This window comes from Spermophilus citellus, assembly GCF_964194105.1.
Source record: "Spermophilus citellus genome assembly, chromosome: 9".
NCBI lineage: Eukaryota > Metazoa > Chordata > Mammalia > Rodentia > Sciuridae > Spermophilus > Spermophilus citellus.
In genome coordinates, this window is record NC_138191.1 from 9,306,789 (window position 1) to 9,325,676 (window position 18,888).

An 18,888-nucleotide genomic window follows, 5' to 3' on the forward strand; every position below is an offset into this window, starting at 1 on the left:
AGAAGCCATCAAAAGACTACCAACCAAGAAAAGCCCAGGACTGGATGGGTATACAGCGGAGGTTTACAAAACCTTTAAAGAAGAATTAATACCAATACTTTTCAAGTTATTTCATGAAATAGAAAAAGAGGGAGCTCTTCCAAATTCATTCTATGAGGCCAACGTCACCCTGATTCCGAAACCAGACAAAGACACCTCAAAGAAAGAAAACTACAAACCAATATCTCTAATGAACCTAGATGCAAAAATCCTCAATAAAATTCTGGCGAATCAAATACAAAAACACATCAAAAAAATTGTGCACCATGATCAAGTAGGATTCATCCCTGGGATGCAAGGATGGTTCAATATATGGAAATCAATAAATGTTATTCGCCACATCAATAGACTTAAAGATAAGAACCATATGATCATCTCGATAGGCGCAGAGAAAGCATTCGACAAAGTACAGCATCCCTTTATGTTCAAAACATTAGAAAAACTAGGGATAACAGGAACTTACCTTGACATTGTAAAAGCTATCTATGCTAAGCCTCAGGCTAGCATTATTCTGAATGGACAAAAGTTGAAGGCATTCCCTCTAAAATCCGGAACAAGACAGGGATGCCCTTTATCTCCACTTCTATTCAATATAGTTCTCGAAACACTGGCCAGAGCAATTAGACGAAAGAAATTAAAGGCATAAAAATTGGAAAATAAGAACTTAAATTATCACTATTTGCAGATGACATGATTCTATACCTAGAAGACCCAAAAGGGTCTACAAAGAAACTACTAGAACTAATAAATGAATTCAGCAAAGTGGCAGGATATAAAATCAACACGCATAAATCAAAGGCATTTCTGTATATCAGCGACAAAACTTCTGAAATGGAAATGAGGAAAAACACTCCATTCACAATATCCTCAAAAAAAAAAAAATACTTGGGAATCAACCTAACAAAAGAGGTGAAAGATTTATACAATGAAAACTACAGAACCCTAAAGAGAGAAGTAGAAGAAGATCTTAGAAGATGGAAAAATATACCTTGTTCATGGATAGGCAGAACTAACATCATCAAAATGGCGATATTACCAAAAGTTCTCTATAGGTTTAATGCAATGCCAATCAAAATCCCAACGGCATTTCTTGTAGAAATAGATAAAGCAATCATGAAATTCATATGGAAAAATAAAAGACCCAGAATAGCAAAAACAATTCTAAGCAGGAAGTGTGAATCAGGCGGTATAGCGATACCAGATTTCAAACTATATTACAGAGCAATAGTGACAAAAACAGCATGGTACTGGTACCAAAACAGGCGGGTGGACCAATGGTATAGAATAGAGGACACAGAGACTAATCCACAAAGTTACAACTATCTTATATTTGATAAAGGGGCTAAAAGCATGCAATGGAGGAAGGATAGCATCTTCAACAAATGATGTTGGGAAAACTGGAAATCCATATGCAACAAAATGAAACTGAATCCCTTTCTCTCGCCATGCACAAAAGTTAACTCAAAATGGATCAAGGAGCTTGATATCAAATCAGAGACTCTGCGTCTGATAGAAGAAAAAGTTGGCTCCGATCTACATATTGTGGGGTCGGGCTCCAAATTCCTTAATAGGACACCCATAGCACAAGAGTTAATAACAAGAATCAACAAATGGGACTTACTTAAACTAAAAAGTTTTTTTCTCAGCAAAAGAAACAATAAGAGAGGTAAATAGGGAGCCTATATCCTGGGAACAAATTTTTACACCTCTCACTTCAGATAGAGCCCTAATATCCAGAGTATACAAAGAACTCAAAAAATTAGACAATAAGACAACAAATAACCCAATCAACAAATGGGCCAAGGACCTGAACAGACACTTCTCAGAGGAGGACATACAATCAATCAACAAGTACATGAAAAAATGCTCACCATCTCTAGCAGTCAGAGAAATGCAAATCAAAACCACCCTAAGATACCATCTCACTCCAGTAAGATTGGCAGCCATTCTGAAGTCAAACAACAACAAGTGCTGGCGAGGATGTGGAGAAAAGGGTACACTTGTACATTGTTGGTGGGACTGCAAATTGGTGCGGCCAATTTGGAAAGCAGTTTGGAGATTCCTGGGAAAGCTGGGAATGGAACCACCATTTGACCCTGCTATTGCCCTTCTCGGACTATTCCCTGAAGACCTTAAAAGAGCATGCTACAGGGATACTGCCACATCGATGTTCATAGCAGCACAATTCACAATAGCTAGACTATGGAACCAACCCAGATGCCCTTCAATAGATGAATGGATAAAAAAATGTGGCATCTATACACAGTGGAGTACTAAGCAGCAATAAAAAATGACAAAATCATAGAATTTGCAGGGAAGTGGATGGCACTAGAGCAGATTATGCTTAGTGAAGCTAGACAATCCCTAAAAAACAAATACCAAATGTCTTCTTTGATATAATGAGAGCAACTATGAACAGAGCAGGGAGGAAGAGTAGGAAGAAAAGAGTAACATTAAACAGAGACATGAGATGGGAGGGAAAGGAAAAGAAAAGGGAAATTGCATGGAAATGAAGGGAGACCCTCATTGCTATACAAAATTACATATAAGAGGTTGTGAGGGGAATGGGAAAATAAACAAGGAGAGAAATGAATTACAGTAGATGGGGTAGAGAGAGAAGATGGGAGGGGAGGGGAGGGGGGATAGTAGGGGATAGGAAAGGTAGCAGAATACAACAATTACTAATAGGGCATTATGTAAAATTGTGGATGTGTAACCGACGTGATTCTGCAATCTGCATTTGGGGTAAAATTGGGGGTTCATAACCCACTTCAATCTAATGTATGAAATATGATATGTCAAGAGCTTTGTAATGTTGTGAATAACCAATAAAAAAAGTAAGAAAAAAAAAGAAAAAAAAAATAAAAAATTGTATGTGCTGCAGCTAAGAAAGGCTTTTGCCTGGATGGCCTTCATGGCTTGTTTGAGGGGATCTCTTGATAAACTTTGCTTTAAATTTTACCAGGTGTCACAGAGGTATTCAAAATTTGCAATCACTTTTTATCGTGTGCATTTTATTCCAGGGTCATGCAAGTAGATATTTGTCAACTCAAAACTCAGACCAGTGATTTGTAATTCTAAGAATGAGAAAAGCAAAAGCAAAAACAAAAGCAAAAGCAAAAGCAAAAGCAAAAGTGAGTAGCTCCACCGGCTTCTTTCCCTGTCTAATTGGGTGGATGCTTTTCTAGTTTATTCTGCCACAGAAGGGAGAGTATGAAGAAGCCTGCATCCCAACTCTGACCTTCTTTGCCCAGATCTTTTCTTCCGATCTAAGAGACCACAGTAGCCCAACCACTAGGGAACCTGATCTAACGATATTTGTAAACTGGTATCAGATTATATTTTTTTCTTTGCTTTTTTTTCCCCAAGAAGACTTCCCTTATTTCATTGTGAATGCAGCTCTGTCTTCAAGAGTTTAAAATAAAAGCTCACCTTTCTGGGTGTTTTCTCCTGGCAGGTCTTTTAAAGCTGAGTCGTGGGCCACCTTGACAGGAACGACTGGGGAACTGTGTCTTCTATAGTGACACAGAGGATTCCAAGGGCCATGGGACACATTCATGTTCCAGGATTGGAAAGGGCATCGAGGAGGAAGGATTGAGCATAGACTGAATAAATAGGAGTAAGGAAACAGAGATGAGGCCCTGGGAGCTGAGGTCAAGGTACGTGAAGAACAACAGTGAAAACATGGGGAAGTGAGAAGGGAGGAGGGAGGAGCCGAGTGGGAAGAGACACAGGGATGGGAGGAGAGGGGGCACAGCAGGTGACAAAGAGCGTCAGAGCCATGAGTGGTACTAGCCAGTATTCAGTTCTTTCCAGTTATCGAACACACAGTGACACCGATGCCAGAGTGTTGACATCCTAATTCAGTGCAGGTGACCCGTGCAGGAGATGACCTTGGTGCTCATCTGAAGCTCCTTTCCCTGCAAGGAACACGTAGGCCATCTGCAGGGAGCCACAAAGGCAGGAGAAAAACTTGAGGAAGTTTGAGAGGGAAAATGAGGAGCCCAGAATGGGCCAGAAGTCAGGACGGCGTGGGTTTCCCCAGGGAGGGAGACTGAGGTTGGTGTTGGCGAGGTGGGAAGTCAGAGGGCACAGTGAGCTCCTGTGGGCAGGGCAGCTGACATCTGTGTTCTGGGAAAAGCTGTGCTGGAAGGAGGAATCCAGGAGTTAGGGTGGTGCGCAGGGGAACAACAGTTAGGAAACCACACAAGCATGTCTGAAGCCTGAGCAACAATGATTCAAGAAGAGGGATCCTGAGGGAAGGTCTTGTGACAAAGGGAAGAATCCTGGATGTCCCTAGGAGAGTTGGGACACCCGCTGGCTGAGTTACAATCAGCATGCATCTTACCCACCCTGACCTTTCCTCATCTTTTCCTGTGACAAGGGAGCCCACAACCATCAGTGACCCATGTTCTGCTTCAACTTGGGCCCCAAGGAGTGGAGTTGGCCACTTGTGGACCAAGAGCTCTGAAACAGTGAGCCCCCAAGTAAATTTTTCCTCCTTCAAATTGTTCTTGTCAGGTCCTTTGGTCACAGAGGCAACAAGGCTGACTAAAACACCCCTCTTCCTCCTCCTCCTCCTCCTCCTCCTCCTCCGTCTCTTATCAGCTCACAACCTCTTGGTTCCAGATCTTCATTCCTTATTTAGTTAATTTTCTTTCCTCTCTTTCCCACCTCAAACCAACTGTCCTCTTCTTGCTTTCCACACCCCACTCTCAAGAGCAGCCATCAAATATTTTGTGAAATTCAGGGATAAATGAAAATGTGGAGCCTTGTCAGCCCTTGAGGCTACCACCACAGAATGCCACAGACTGGGTGGTTTATAAATGCCATAAATTGATTTTTCAAACTTCTGGAGTCTGGGAAGTCCAAAGTAGATTTGATTTCTAGTGGGATCTGCATTTTGGTTCATGAAAGGCACCTTCAGAAGATGTCTTCTCATGGTGGAAGTATAATGGGGCTTCCCTGGGGTCCCTTTTTTAAGGCACTAATCTCATTTCTGAGGGCTGAGACAGCATGACCTAATCACCTTCCTAAGGCCCTGCCTCCTAGTCTCATCACAAGGGTGGTTAGGATTCCAGCGTATGAATTTGGGGAAGAAATAAAGATTCAGAGCATAGCAGGTTTGTGTTCAAAAGGCAGGGTAGGGAGTGCTTTTAAAGCTACTAAAATACAAAACTTCTTATTTCTATGGAAGGTTATGTCTGTGTGTTTTTATCTGATTTGCTGATGTTGTGTCCCTTGGGCACAGGGATGCTCACAGGATGATTGCAGGAACTCTTAGGCTCCTGGGGGCCACATTCCATGACTATGTGCAAGCTGCCCACTGGCTGCCTAGTGCCACCTGCCCTAGCTGCTCAAATGACCTGTGCCTCTGCAGGAATGAATGGGAAAATTAATCTCCCTTTCCCAAAGTAGTCACTCCAACACTTGGAACATGGGTGACCATTGAAAAATTGCAACCAAATACATGCACATGCATCTGATACTTGGAACAAGATTAGGCAAGAGGCTCACCCTGACCAGTTACAAAAGAACTCGGTTCAGACCCTGGATGGGAGAGCTGCACCTGTGCTCTGCCCACACACTCTTGGGTGCATGTCATATTCTCCCTTTGTGCCTGCAAGATATGAGACAGTGGCAGAGGCTGATGGCAGAAGGGGCCTGCTCTGTCCCTGCAATGAGACCTGGCCACTGCAGTGGTGGCAGGATGGAGGTGGAGAGGCAGGGTATGGACCTGCCAAGGCCCCAGACAGTGGGGAACAGGTGGAGGAGGGCTGAGCATGCAGGTGAGGCTGTGGGAGGAGGAACCTCTATAGCTGGGGAGGCTCCTATGAGCTCCCATGCAAGTTTCACTGAACTTTTCTTATGAAACACACATTCAATAAAATTGCTATAAAATTCAAGCTGGTGATCACAGATAATTAAATTATCTGTGACTGAACTGTCTACATGCCCCTTGGAGCCAGCCCTGGATCCAAGAGATCCACAGACTTATTTTGCCTCTTGCAGACTTCCAATTATGTGACCCTGGGGGTCTTCTCATCAGATAGAGGTCCATGGAAGTACGGGGATGAGAGAAGGGGACTTTCTCTCTACCCTGGCCAGTCCATTTTTTCTTTTTATAAAAAACATATTATCATATTCGTTCTTTTTAGACATACATGACAGTAGAGTCATGCATTTTATAATTATTATATGATTATTATAAATATTAATTATTGAAATCATGCATGGAGTATGACTTCTCATTCTCGTGGTTGTACATGATGTGTAGTTAGACTGGTCTTGTATTCTTATATGACTTGGGAAAATGATGTCCAATTTGTCCTACTCTCTTCCCTATTCCCATCCTCCTCCCTTCCCTTCATTCTCCTTTGTCTAATCCAATAAACTTCTATTTTCTCTCCTCCCCCACTTGTTGTGTGTTAGAATCTGTGTGTCATAGAGAACATTTGGCTTTTAGGTTTTTGGGACTGGCTTGCTTCATGGTCTTGTTTCCTTTGCCATGAAGAAACTTTTAATTTGATGCCATCTCATATATTAATTCTTGATATTATTTCCTGAGACTTAGCAGTTCTATTGAGGAAGTCATTGCCTGCTTCTGAATGTTAGAGTGCTGAGCCTAAGTTTTCCCCTAGGAGTTGTCAAGTTTCTGGTCTAAGTCCTAGGTCTTTGATCCATTTTGAGTTGACTTTTGTGCAGTGTGAGAGAGAGGGATCTATTTTTCTTCTTCTACATAGGCATTTCTAGCTTTCCCAGCTCCATTTGTCTAAAAAAGAAAAAAAAAAGACTTTTCTCGGACATATTTCTTTGTTAAAGATCAGACGACTACATCTGTTCAGATTTGTCTCTGTTTTCTGTTCTGTTCCATTGGTCTAGGTGTCTGTTTTCCATGTAAGTATCCTGCAGTTATTGTTACTCTAGCTTGGTGGTTTAACTTGAGGTTGGATACTGTGATGCCTCCAGCGCTAGTGTTATAGCTTGGAATTGCTTTGGCTGCTCTGGGTCTGCTATTTTTTCTAAATGAATCGAAGGACTGCTTTTTGTAATTGGGTGAAGAATGTCATTGTAGGAGTGATCTTGCTACTGACTGTTTGCTATGCTGCTGGGGAGAGAGATGAAAGACACTGTCTTGTTTCATCTCATTGCTATTTTGGGTTTGGGACATAGAATTGCTCCTGACTTTTTCCTGGCAGTCTGGCTCCCTCTGTTCATCTAGGAGCAGGATGCTATCTTGTCTCTTTCCACATTTTTCTTTCCCCCAAGTGTAGTGGGGTTTTCCCTGTACCCTGAGGGCTGCAGGGATTTCTGGCCTCTCCCTGTCAGGTTAAGGCTTTCTCTGTGGGTAGAAAATAAAGCAAAAAGACCTTGTTGGGATTTCCTACCTTTCCATGTAGTCAGCTGCTGTCATTCCTCACAATCGCATCATGAGATTATGTATCTGATGTCATCTCAGATTCCAGACTCTCAGGGGCTCTTGCTTGGGTCTGTGGAAAACAGTCTGGAGACTGTGTGAACTCTCCCTGAGTCTGTGAATGACGGCTTTCTGCAAAACCATCTTGGCCTTTGGTAATTTGTTACAAATTTTAGCGGATTCTTTTAACTGACTTGTATAGCATTTGTCAACTATTCCAAGTACACAAGGTTTTCCTCCCATCCTTCCTTGGAGGAGTCTGTTTTTTTCTTGGATTTGGGGATTGTTCATACGTTGCCTGGGTACTTCAAGTCTCCTCCAATCAAGACAAGTTGTGATTTTGGTTATTTAGCCTTTAAAAATTGCAAGTGTGGGACTGGAATTCTTTCCAGCTTTCTGCACCCTTATCTTTTCAAAAATTTATTTGTTTCCTAAATTTGTATGAGAGTGTTTGTTTTCTTAGAAACCAAGACAGTGAATGAATACTCAAACATATTTATAAGGTGATATTTACACATATTTAAGAGCTTAAATATTTAAAAACACTATAAAAGCTGGGCATGGTAGGACACGCTTGTAATCCCAGCAGCTTGGGAGGCTGAGACAGGAGGATTGGGAGTTCAAAGCCAGCCTCAGCAAAAAGTGAGGCGCTAAGCAACTCAATGAGACTCTCTGTAAATAAAAAAAATACAAAATAGGGTTGGGATGTAGCTCAGTGGTCAAGTGCCCCTGAGTTCAATCCCTGGTAATTGCATCCCCATCCCCTGCTGCCCCCCTTTCTGGACCCCAAAACAAACAAACAAACAACACCACTATAAAAGAAGAAGGGAACCCTGTCCAGGAGCAAGTGTCTTAAGACAAGATAACTATGGAGCATCTAAGAAGGACCAATGAGAAGGGAATTCTGGGTAAAAGATTTCAGAATACTTTATTAAAGTCTCACAAATTCTGGCTAGTTTCTTATTATGAGCAGTAGGAAGTTTAGCAGAACCCTGTACGTAAAGTTCACACTTAGTAACATGCTTTATCCTAAGTCAAATTAAGTAGGATACTCATTTCATCATGTAGGGTTATAAATATCCTTTGTAATTTCCTTAAAAGTTTTATGTTAAAGATCTCCTTCATAACTAAATATAATAATTGTATGCAGGGACTCAAGTAATTAAAACACTGAGCAAATATTTACTAAGTACCTACCACTTTCCAGTCATCCTGTTAGGTGGGGACATCAGATAAAAAATATTAGAACTAATACCCCAAACCCATCACTGAAGTAAAAATACAGTTTGGACATACATTCATTAAAGATAGCCACATTACACTTTTCAATCAGGATTTGTTTTTTAAATCTAGACTCTACTCTTTGAACCCAGCACACCAAGGTTTATAGTTCTTGGTGCCTTTTTCTCCCTATGTAGACTGAAAGATCCTTTAATAAACAATCGCACTGTCAACCAATGGATACTCATTAGTTTAGCAAGATGCTTTGTTCTTGGCAGGTGCTAAGTGACTGTTGAGTGAAAATATATCAATGAAATTCAGAGGAAATCTTTCTGTATATGTGTCCATGTCCTTGTGGTTTCCGTGATGGCTACTGGCCAATCTAAGAACAATGGAGAGCTGGTGATTGTTTACACTGTTGTGGAGGACAATCACAGGAGATTCTGAAAAAGTAAGTAAAGTACCAGTGATGTCAGAGAGATGAATGTGGCAGAGTGGGGCATGGGGTAGAGAAGAGAGCACGTGGGGAATAATTCAAAATGTCAACAGGACAAAATGACAGAAAATACTTAAGACCTTGGGTTCCATCCACAAGACTGAAAAATATGCCCCTAGTGGTCAGGTGACTGTTCAGTGCCACACAAGACTTGTCCCATAGCAGTTGAAATAGGGGAAGATGAACAGGAAGGAGAGAAGTTGGAAGACTGGGCAGAGACTCAGAAGAGCAGGGGAAATGGGAAACTGAGTAGGTGGTCAGGGTTTGGGGTGGAAACAGATGTTCAGGCAGGAGAGGTCTGTCTGTTGGTTGAATACAGAAGTCAGAAGAGAGGTCTGTGGGGTAGGTTTGTTTAGAGCAGAAATCAAAGGCCAACTTTTCTTAGAGAAAGAAGCAGCATCTTCAAGGGCCATGATGTCTCTGCTACTCCCCTTGCTCGCTGCTCTCTTCCCAGGAGGTGACAGTGAATATGGTAAGAATAGTGGCAAGAGACCTGTTAGGGGCAAGTGTGTGTGTGTGTGTGAGTGTGTGTGTGTGTGTGTGTGTGTGTGTGTGTGTGTGGTGATGGTAGTTTCCCCTGCACACACCTGGAGAGAACGAGGGCCAAGCTGGCCCCATTCTGCATGTCCTTACTCAAGCCCTCTGTGCTCTCATGGAGGATGTTTGTAGAGCATGGGACCCTGGGGGCCAGCAGATGTCAGCTAAGGTAACAGTGGCTCTCCACGTTTCCAGATTCTGGAACTGACCTTCCCAAGTCTCTCCCTCCCAATGTCACATTTCCCCACATTCTGTCTATTCTTTTGCCACAGGGTTTGAGGAGTCTGTCTCCTTTCATGGCATCCATACTTCATCCCTTGACAACCATTCCTGGGTACACATGGGCTCAGGCTGGGTGGGGGAGCTGCAGACTCACAGCTGGAACAGCTGCTCTGACACCTTCATTTACCTGTTTCCCTGGTCCAGGGGCAACTTCAGTAACAAGGAGTTGGTGGATCTGGAAAGGTTTTTTCCAGATATACTTCACCAGACCTCAGGAATTTTATAGTGATAAATTATTGTTTAAGTGTGAGCTCAGTTCTCTTGATGGGGAGAAGAAAGGGAGGGGAAGTGGGGCATCTCAGTGAACTTTTATTCCTCTAGTAAACACCTTCTCTGTGATCTGAATCTAATTCCACTCTCTTCAGCATAAAACTGAAACCATACACTGGGCACGTGCTATAAACCAGAACCCAATTCTTCAAAAGCATTCGTTTTTGCCACTTATGAACTGCTCTGTCATTGCCTGCAGGGCTGTGTGTTACTATCTCCCCTCAGAGGAATGCTGTGGCCCTCCTTTACCCAGGCCTTCTGCTTCCTCACTCTTTGGTGGACTCTTTACAGCATGATTTTCTCTCCCATTTAATCTCTTCAGTCTTCCCTGCCTAAACTGTCATAGAAACTGTTAAGTCCTTCACCCCACCATCGCTATCACCTTTGAAGAGTCCCCTCCCTTCCTCATATTATCATCTCTTCCTCCACCTCCAGCTCCTACCAGTTCCCCTTTCTGTGAACCTCTGACCAAACTACACTGGGGTCCTTCCCCTAAACTCCCCAAACTCCCTTCTGCTTCTGTTGTCTTTTGCTTCCATCTCATCCCATTTTCTCCCTTTTCTTCATTTTCTCCTCTAATTCATGACTCTTCTTCCCCAGATCTATTTAACCTACAGGTGACAGCAGGCTGTGAACTGCACTCTAGGAAGGACTTCCTAGGCTTCAAGCATGTAACTATCCAAGGATCTGACTTCATGAGCTTCCAGAATGAAGCATGGTCACCATCTCCAGAGGATGGAAGAAAGGCCCAGAAAGCCTGCAAACTGCTCAATCTCAGACAAGGCAGCACAGAGAGGGTACATTGGCTCCTCAGTGACACCTGCCCACGTTTCACCTTGGGTCTTCTAGATGCAGGGAAGGCTCATCTCCAGCAACAAGGTCAGTCTTGTAGCCCATCTCAAAGAATTTTTCTATTTTAAAGTCAAATTCAGGATAAAAAGTGGATACCGAGTGACATTTCCAGAAGGGGGAAGTAAATATCCATGTAGTCTCATGTGGAGTTCTGAGCCTCTCAGTGTATTTTAGAGTCTGTGTCTGGATGTCTTTTCTGTCCTTTGCAGTGAAGCCTGAGGCCTGGCTGTCCAGTGGCCCCAGTCCTGGGCCTGGCCGTCTGCTGCTGGTGTGCCATGTGTCTGGCTTCTACCCAAAGCCCGTGTGGGTGATGTGGATGCGAGGTGAGCAGGAGCAGCTGGACACTCAGAGAGGTGACATCCTGCCCAATGCTGATTAGCACAATTCAGGAGCCACTTGTCAAAAGAAACTAACTTTATTTTTAGAACCACACACGCCAAACAAAACAGCTCCTCAGGAAAAAACTCTCAAAGCCCAACTGCCACCACCAGCTTCCCACAAGCCTCTCACCCCCACACCAGCCTCTCCACCTCCCACAGTCCTCCTGCTCTTGAGGCCGATTGGCTGGGTCGCGTGGGCAGAGCCAAAGAAGTCCCCCAATGAGCAGCTCCGTGGTCTGAAAGGGCAGGGAAACAGCCCAATGAGCATCACCGCAGAGGAGCCAATCAGCTAGATGTTGCTGGGGCTGCTGTGAGCCAATCATCAGCCGGCAGCTGGAAGTTTGCTGGCAGCTGGAAGTTTGCTGGGGCCCCTTTGGCTGTGGCTCTCAACATCTCCCCCTCTCTGTTTAAACAAGCATGTGGCTTAGGGACCATGCCTGCCTTAGGTTGTCCAATACTACATATGGTCCTTACCCGTCATCGGATGAGCTGACCTCAGGGCGTCAGCCTCCTGTCTTAGGTTGGTACCATTGTAATTGGATCTTACCCGTCATTGACTACCGGTCCAGTATAAAGCCACACCTATGCAGAGGTACCAGCGGTGGGGGGGGGTGAGGTTCTTTGCCTCACCTCTGTTGGCTCCCAAATTTTAGCTGAATGATCATGACAAGCAGAAGGGAGGAAGATACACCAAGCCAATTGACGGCTCCTTTTGGGAAAATTGTACCACTGATGACATCATTAGCAAAAATACCCCTAAGCTCTACCTTTTGAGCTGATTGTTTGGGTACTAAAAATGTAAAAGTTTTATCAGGTGTAACTATTGCTGCTGTACCATTATTTGACCCATCAGTGAATATATTTGGAGCATTCATGATAGGTGTTTTTCTTGTCATTTTTGGAAAAATTACAGGATGCAATGACCAAAAAGACAATAAAGGATTAGATGGTAAGTGGTTATCAAATGAAACATTAGATTTGCACATGATTATTTCCCAAGTATTTAACTCATTAGCTAATTCATCAATTTGATTCATAGTATATGGAGTAATAATTTTATTGGGAGAAATTCCAAACACTCCCTTTGCTGGTTTTATTCCTTTGAGTATTAATTGTCCTACAGCCTCAGGATACCTAGTAAGAATAGTGTTAGGAGAATAAGATAAATGTATCCATAATAATGGACCTTCTTGCCAAAATACTCCTGTAGGAATATTTTTTGTTGGTAGTACAATAAATAATAAAGGCAAACTTATATCAATTCTATCCAAATGCATATTTTCCATATATGTTTCAATGATTTTTAATGCCTTTCTTGCTTCAGGTGTTAACATTCGGGGTGAATTTGGATCTGATGGACCTTTTAGGATATCAAATAAAGGTCCCAACTCTCCTGTTGGTATACCTAGATAAGGCCTTATCCAATTTATGTCTCCTAATAACTTTTGAAAGTCGTTAAGTGATTTGAGTTGATCTACTCGTATTTGAATTTTTGGTGGACAGACCATGGTTGAGGATAATAGAACTCCTAAATAATTAATTGGAAAATTTAATTGTACTTTATCTATTGCTATCTCTAGATTATAATTTTTTAATAAGTTTGTAAGTGTGGCATAACATTCTAGCAATGTGTTTTTAGCTTTGTGTGCTAATAATACATCATCCATATAGTGAAATATTTGTAGTTCAGGATTTTGATTTCTAAGTGGCTGGATTACTTTGTTAACATAAATTTGACACATATTTGGGCTGTTAGCCATCCCTTGAGGGAGTACTTTCCATTCATATCTCTGATCAGGACCTTCATGATTCAGTGCAGGGATAGTAAATGCAAAACGTGGACTATCCTCAGGATGAATTGGAATTGAAAAAAAAAAGCAATCTTTAATATCTATAACTAAAACATACCAAGTTTTTGGCAAATCAGACAATTGAGGAATCCCCAATTGAGCAGGTCCCATAATAACCATCTCATTATTAATGGCTCTTAAATCTTGCAATAATCTCCATTTACCAGATTTCTTTTTGATGACAAAAATGGGAGTATTATGGGGAGATACAGAAGGTTGTATATGTCCTTCCGCTAATTGTTGTTTGACCAGATCATGGGCTGCTTGTATCTTTTCTTTAGTCAGGGGCCACTGAGGAACCCATACTGGTCTTTCTGATTTCCATGTAATTTTTATTGTCTCAGTGGCCCTTTGTGAAAATCCAACCCATGTCTGTCTGTTCCTTGATCTATTTGTATTGGTGCTGCTATTCCTTGTTCTTGTTTTTCTAATGTTTTTCCTTTCCTAAAACCTTGTCTAGCCATAATAGTGGGTGCATTTTGATTGATGTTATTTGTTAATGTCAAACCTAATTGATCTAGGACATCTCGTCCCCATAAATTTACGGGAAGATGATCCAATACATATGGTTGTATAGTTCCTTCACATCCTTAAGGATCCTTCCAATCTAATACCATTGCACTTCTATGGGGATTAGTCGCCACTCCTAGGCCTCAAAGCGTTTGAGTGGCTTGTTGTAATGGCCAATGTTTTGGCCATTCTTGACGAGAGATGATGCTAAGGTCTGCACCTGTATCCAGTAGCCCATTAAATTCATGTCCTTGAATATTTAGTTTTAGCATGGGGCGAGAATCTAAATTTAAAGAAAGCATAGCCCAATCTACACCTGTGGAGCCTAATCCCTTGGAACCTCTTTCTACAGCACGACTGGAAAATTTATCATGTAGGCTTGGTATTATTAGTAACTGTGCTATTCTATCTCCTGGTGAAATTACTGATATACCCTTTGGAGAACTGGCTATAATTTTTATTTCACCTTCATAATTGGGATCAATTACCCCAGGACTTATCATAAGTCCTTTTAGAGTAGAAGAACTATGTCCCAATAATAAGCCTACTGTTCCTTTGGGAAGAGGTCCTTTCACCCCTGTGGGAATGATTTGAACTCCCATCTCTGGAGTTAGTACTGCTCTGGCGGAGGCGCAGATATCCAACCCTGCGCTCCCTCTGGTTTGTCTGATGAGGGATCTGATGGACAATGTGTCCTGAGCACTACCCTGATGCGGTTGCTGAGTTCCTCCAGTGCTCCGTATATTTGTGGTTTTGGGCCCCGGAGCATTGGGCCCCCTGTCCATTTTTTGGCAATGGAGCCCGATGCCTTTCTCCATGATATCATGGATAAACACTTGGTCCTTGTTCGTTTTTTGATAATGGAGTACCCTCTATGGTGCTTTGAGAACAGCATTCATTAGCCCAATGTAATGGAGTACCCTCTATGGTGGTTTGAGAACGGCATTCATTAGCCCAATGTCTCCCTCTACGGCATCGTGGGCAAATACCCGGTATTCTACTCCTTTGATACCTAGTTTTGTTAAACCCTCCTCCTATGGGGCAATTCCTTTTAAAATGTCCTGTTTGTTCACAATTGTAGCATGTTCTTGGCCTGGCATCTAAAGCCTGTTTTACTGCAGCTGCCACAATTTTCCCTTGTTCATTAATGTCTCTGGCATCTAAAGCCTGTTTTACTGCAGCTGCCATGACTTGCTCTTGTTCATTAATGTCTCTACATAATTTAATATATGTGTTTAAATCTTCATGTTTCCATGGTCTAATCATATCTCTGCACCAACGATTCGCTTGGTCATAAGCCAGTTGTTTTATTAATGGCATTGCTTGTTCTGTATACCCCAAAACTCTGGTAGCTGTTTGAATAAGCCTATCTACAAATTCAGCGTAAGGTTCATTAGCTCCTTGTATTACCTTAGATAATTGACCTTGTAAACATCCATGTCCTTGTAAAGTCTTCCATGCCCTACTCACCTCTACAGCAATTTGTGAGTATACGCCAGGATCATATGCAATTTGTTGCTGCTGATCCTCATAAGGTCCCTTTCCTAACAACATATCTAGATTTCTCTGAGGATAACCAGCTGCTGCATTTCGCCTAGCCGTCTCCTTGCAAAATTCCTCATTGGCGACCTTCCATAACAGGTATTGACCTCCATTTAGCACAGCTTTACACATATTAGCCCAATCTGCTGGCGTCATGTTCAAGTTGTTAATGGATTCGACCAAGCTTATAGTGAAGGGTGCTTGAGGACCATAGGTTGTTACAGCCTCTTTTAGCTGATTCACTGTTTTGAAATTTAAACCCTGGTAAATTCGCTGCCCTCCTACCTCAAATACAGGGCATGCTAATACTTGAGATCCTGTCTCAGGATCCCAACTATCAACTGCGGGGGTTGGGAGTCTCCTAGCATATGGAGGTGGTGCTGTTGATTGGACACTTATGCCCTCTGGTGATAGAATGCTGTTAGTAGCAGTCTCCTGTAGAGGTGGTGCTGTTGGTTGGACACTTACGCCCTCTGATAGAAAGGTGTTAGTAGCAGTCTCCTGTTGTAACTTTTCCCCTGATGGCTTTTTCTGCTCTAAACTTTCTTCCTCTGTCTGACTAGTTCGAGAGACCTTCTCTTTTACTTGAATCTTTTCCTCTGTCTGACTAACTTGAGAGACCTTCTCTTTTACTTGAATCTTTTCCTCTGTCTGACTATCTCGAGAGACCTTCTCTTTTACTTGAATCAATATGTCTTCTCCTTCCTCTACCTTTGTCTGAACTGAAGGCTTTGGACTAAGCAAACCAGATACCAATGCCCACAATGTCAATGTGCCAACTGGCAGAGCCCCTGGGTTGTTCTTTTCTATTCTTTTAAAATCTTCACCATGATGGTCCCACTGTGATATATTTAACAACTCCTCCTTAAAAAGCCATGGGCTACATTGTTGTATTGTATCAACGTATGCCCTGACTGTTCTTGATTTTACTGGGAAGCCTCCTTCCTCTAACAATTTACTTAACAGTCTTTTGGTTTGTTTTTTACTAATTTCTGATCCCGTATTTCTACTATAATACAACCCAACAAGATGACGCCAAACAAAACCAAGACAGAATGAAATAAAAATGGAACAACAAAAATTCATTATAGCCTTTCTATCCTCCTGACATGTGCATCCGTCCTTTCTCCCTATCTGTTCCTCAGACCCAAATAGTTTTTCCTCAGATGTGAGCGGTTTTTCTTCCGTCTCACTCATCTCCAGGGACAGGCAACTTAAAACAAAAATGAAGCAAAACAAAAGAGGAAACTTAGAATGGCTACCCATCCTCTCGCCCTGCCCTTAGGGGCGAGCAGTTTACTTACCCTCAGTCACTCCCCGTGAGAGCCAACTGCCACCACCGGCTTCCCACAAGCCTCTCACCCCAACCAGCCTCTCCACATCCCACAATCCTCCTGCTCTTGAGGCCGATTGGCTGGGTCACATGGGCGGAGCCAAAGAAGTCCCCCAATGAGCAGCTCCGTGGTCTGAAAGGGCAGGGAAACAGCCCAATGAGCATCACCGCGGAGGAGCCAATCAGCTAGATGTTGCTAGGGCTGCTGTGAGCCAATCATCAGCTGGCAGTCTGAAGGGCGGGGAAACAGCCCAATGAACATCACCACAGAGGAGCCAATCAGCTAGATGTTGCTGGGGAGCTGTGAGCCAATCATCAGCCGGCAGCTGGAAGTTTGCTGACAGCTGGAAGTTTGCTGGGGCCCCTTTAGCTGTGGCTCTCAACAAGAAATGGTATCTCCAAGCAACCCTTAATGTGGCAGCTGGGGAGGCAGCTGACCTGGCCTGCAGGGTGAAGCACAGCAGCCTCGGAGGGCAGGACCTCGTCCTCTACTGGGGTGGTAAGAACTGGGACCCAGGATGGAGATGGGGGAAGACGGTCTGCTAAAGCAGAGCTTGAGGGCCAGCTAAAAAATTGGGACATTAGATATTTTAGGTCCAAAAGAAAACAAATATTTTAATCCAAGGAATGGAAGAATTAAATATGAGGGATCTGTAGATGCGGAAAGATGTAGGATAGAAGAAGGATTTCTCTCTGAAAAGGGATAAGAATAAAATATGAGGAATGATTGGTGCAGTAGAAACTCAAAGAAAATACTTAATATAGCAAACAGGGAGTGTGTGGGGTAAAACAGGGAATGGGTTGGAAACAACGTCCTGGTGTCCACTTGAATCTGCAGCACCTCCTAGTGCCCTGGGCTGGATCCTCTCAGCAGTGATAGTGGCCCTGGCTCTTCTGACAGGTCTTGGATTTTGGTTTAGGAAACGCTGGTGAGTTTTGTATCCATCTGTCCTGTTCATCCCTCCTCCCCATGGTCTTCCCTTCTTTTTTGACTTTTTTTTCTCACTTTCCTTCTCCTCTCAGCCCCATTTCCATTTTCTGCTCAGTTCTCACCTCCACCTTATGAAGGTCTGTTATTTCTCTGTTCTCATTTGGTTCACGTAGGACACACCGTGAAGCTCCCAGCAGTGCTGTCCCTTTGAAGTGAGGACCCAGCGACCCAGGTGCCCAGTCTACACCTGAACACCACGAGGTGATGACATCACTTCAACTGTCCTTGTGAAACCTTTGAAATTTATCTGGTTCATGATCAGTTACCAATATATGCTCAATGTAATCTTGCAGGATGTGTGTTCAGACCTGGGCTGAGACTTTACCTCTGAATGGAATAGGAACCTAGCAACCTCTGCTGGGTTAGATATAGTGGATCATCAGAAGAATTCCAGGTGTCACATCCTCCAGGGGTCCTTCCTGGATCCACAGTGGGAAGCCATCTCTCCTCCATCTGTGTGTCCTCACATGTCAACTGTACCCATCACTGTCCACTTCTGTGGCAGTTGTGTAGCTTTGTTTCTTTCTTTCAGTTTCTAGAATATTGAGAGCAGAGCACGTGCTTTTGAAGTATCTGTATCCCTGGTGAAGTATCTGGCCTGCATGCAACATGTTCTCAATAAAAACCTGTGTTGAATTTATGTAATGTTTGCAGTTTTTTTTTCTTTTGAAATTCTCTGCCTTTGTGCCACCTGAGTTGTAGCTTAGACATTTCATGCCCGACTTCAAGTCTTGCTTGGCCAAGGGATTTTATGTTTTCCTAATTCTACAGTTTTTTCTCTGAGCCTCTGAGAATAAATACAATGTTGCCTCTTACTGATTCTGTTATTCATTTAGGGAAGTATTAGTGTGAAACTGTTGTTCCAAGTGCTCTAAACTGAAAGATCAGGGAAGGATGAAGGTCTTCCATATCCTGTGTGGTTTATGGTCAAACAGCAGATTGATTACAATGGAGTTTGGTAGAAATGTAGACTCTGTGGCCTGAATTATAATTTAATTTTAACAGAATCATCAGAAGACGGATCGATGCATTGAAGGTTGAGAGGCACCTCATGGTGGTGATACCTGAAATACAGCCCAAGGGCATCACTGAAGAGAGAATAAAAAATGAGGAGTCAAAATGCTGATCCAGGTGAGTAAGGTGAATTTGCAGCAGTTATGTTCTCTAC

The 18,888-nt window shown here is 42.8% G+C and overlaps 1 protein-coding gene across 1 annotated transcript; it reads left to right on the plus strand.

Annotated features, from left to right (window-relative positions):
* Nucleotides 1-9,587: 9,587 nt before the first annotated feature.
* On the plus strand, nt 9,588-17,275 carry LOC308656860 (T-cell surface glycoprotein CD1a-like; the record flags this gene model as incomplete). The annotated part of the gene is made up of 4 exons (XM_081308208.1): nt 9,588-9,645; nt 10,863-11,141; nt 11,324-11,488; nt 17,100-17,275. 4 exons carry the CDS (start codon nt 9,588-9,590, stop codon nt 17,273-17,275), a joined length of 678 nt encoding a protein of 225 aa, XP_081164334.1.
* Between the last annotated feature and the right edge of the window lie 1,613 nt (nt 17,276-18,888).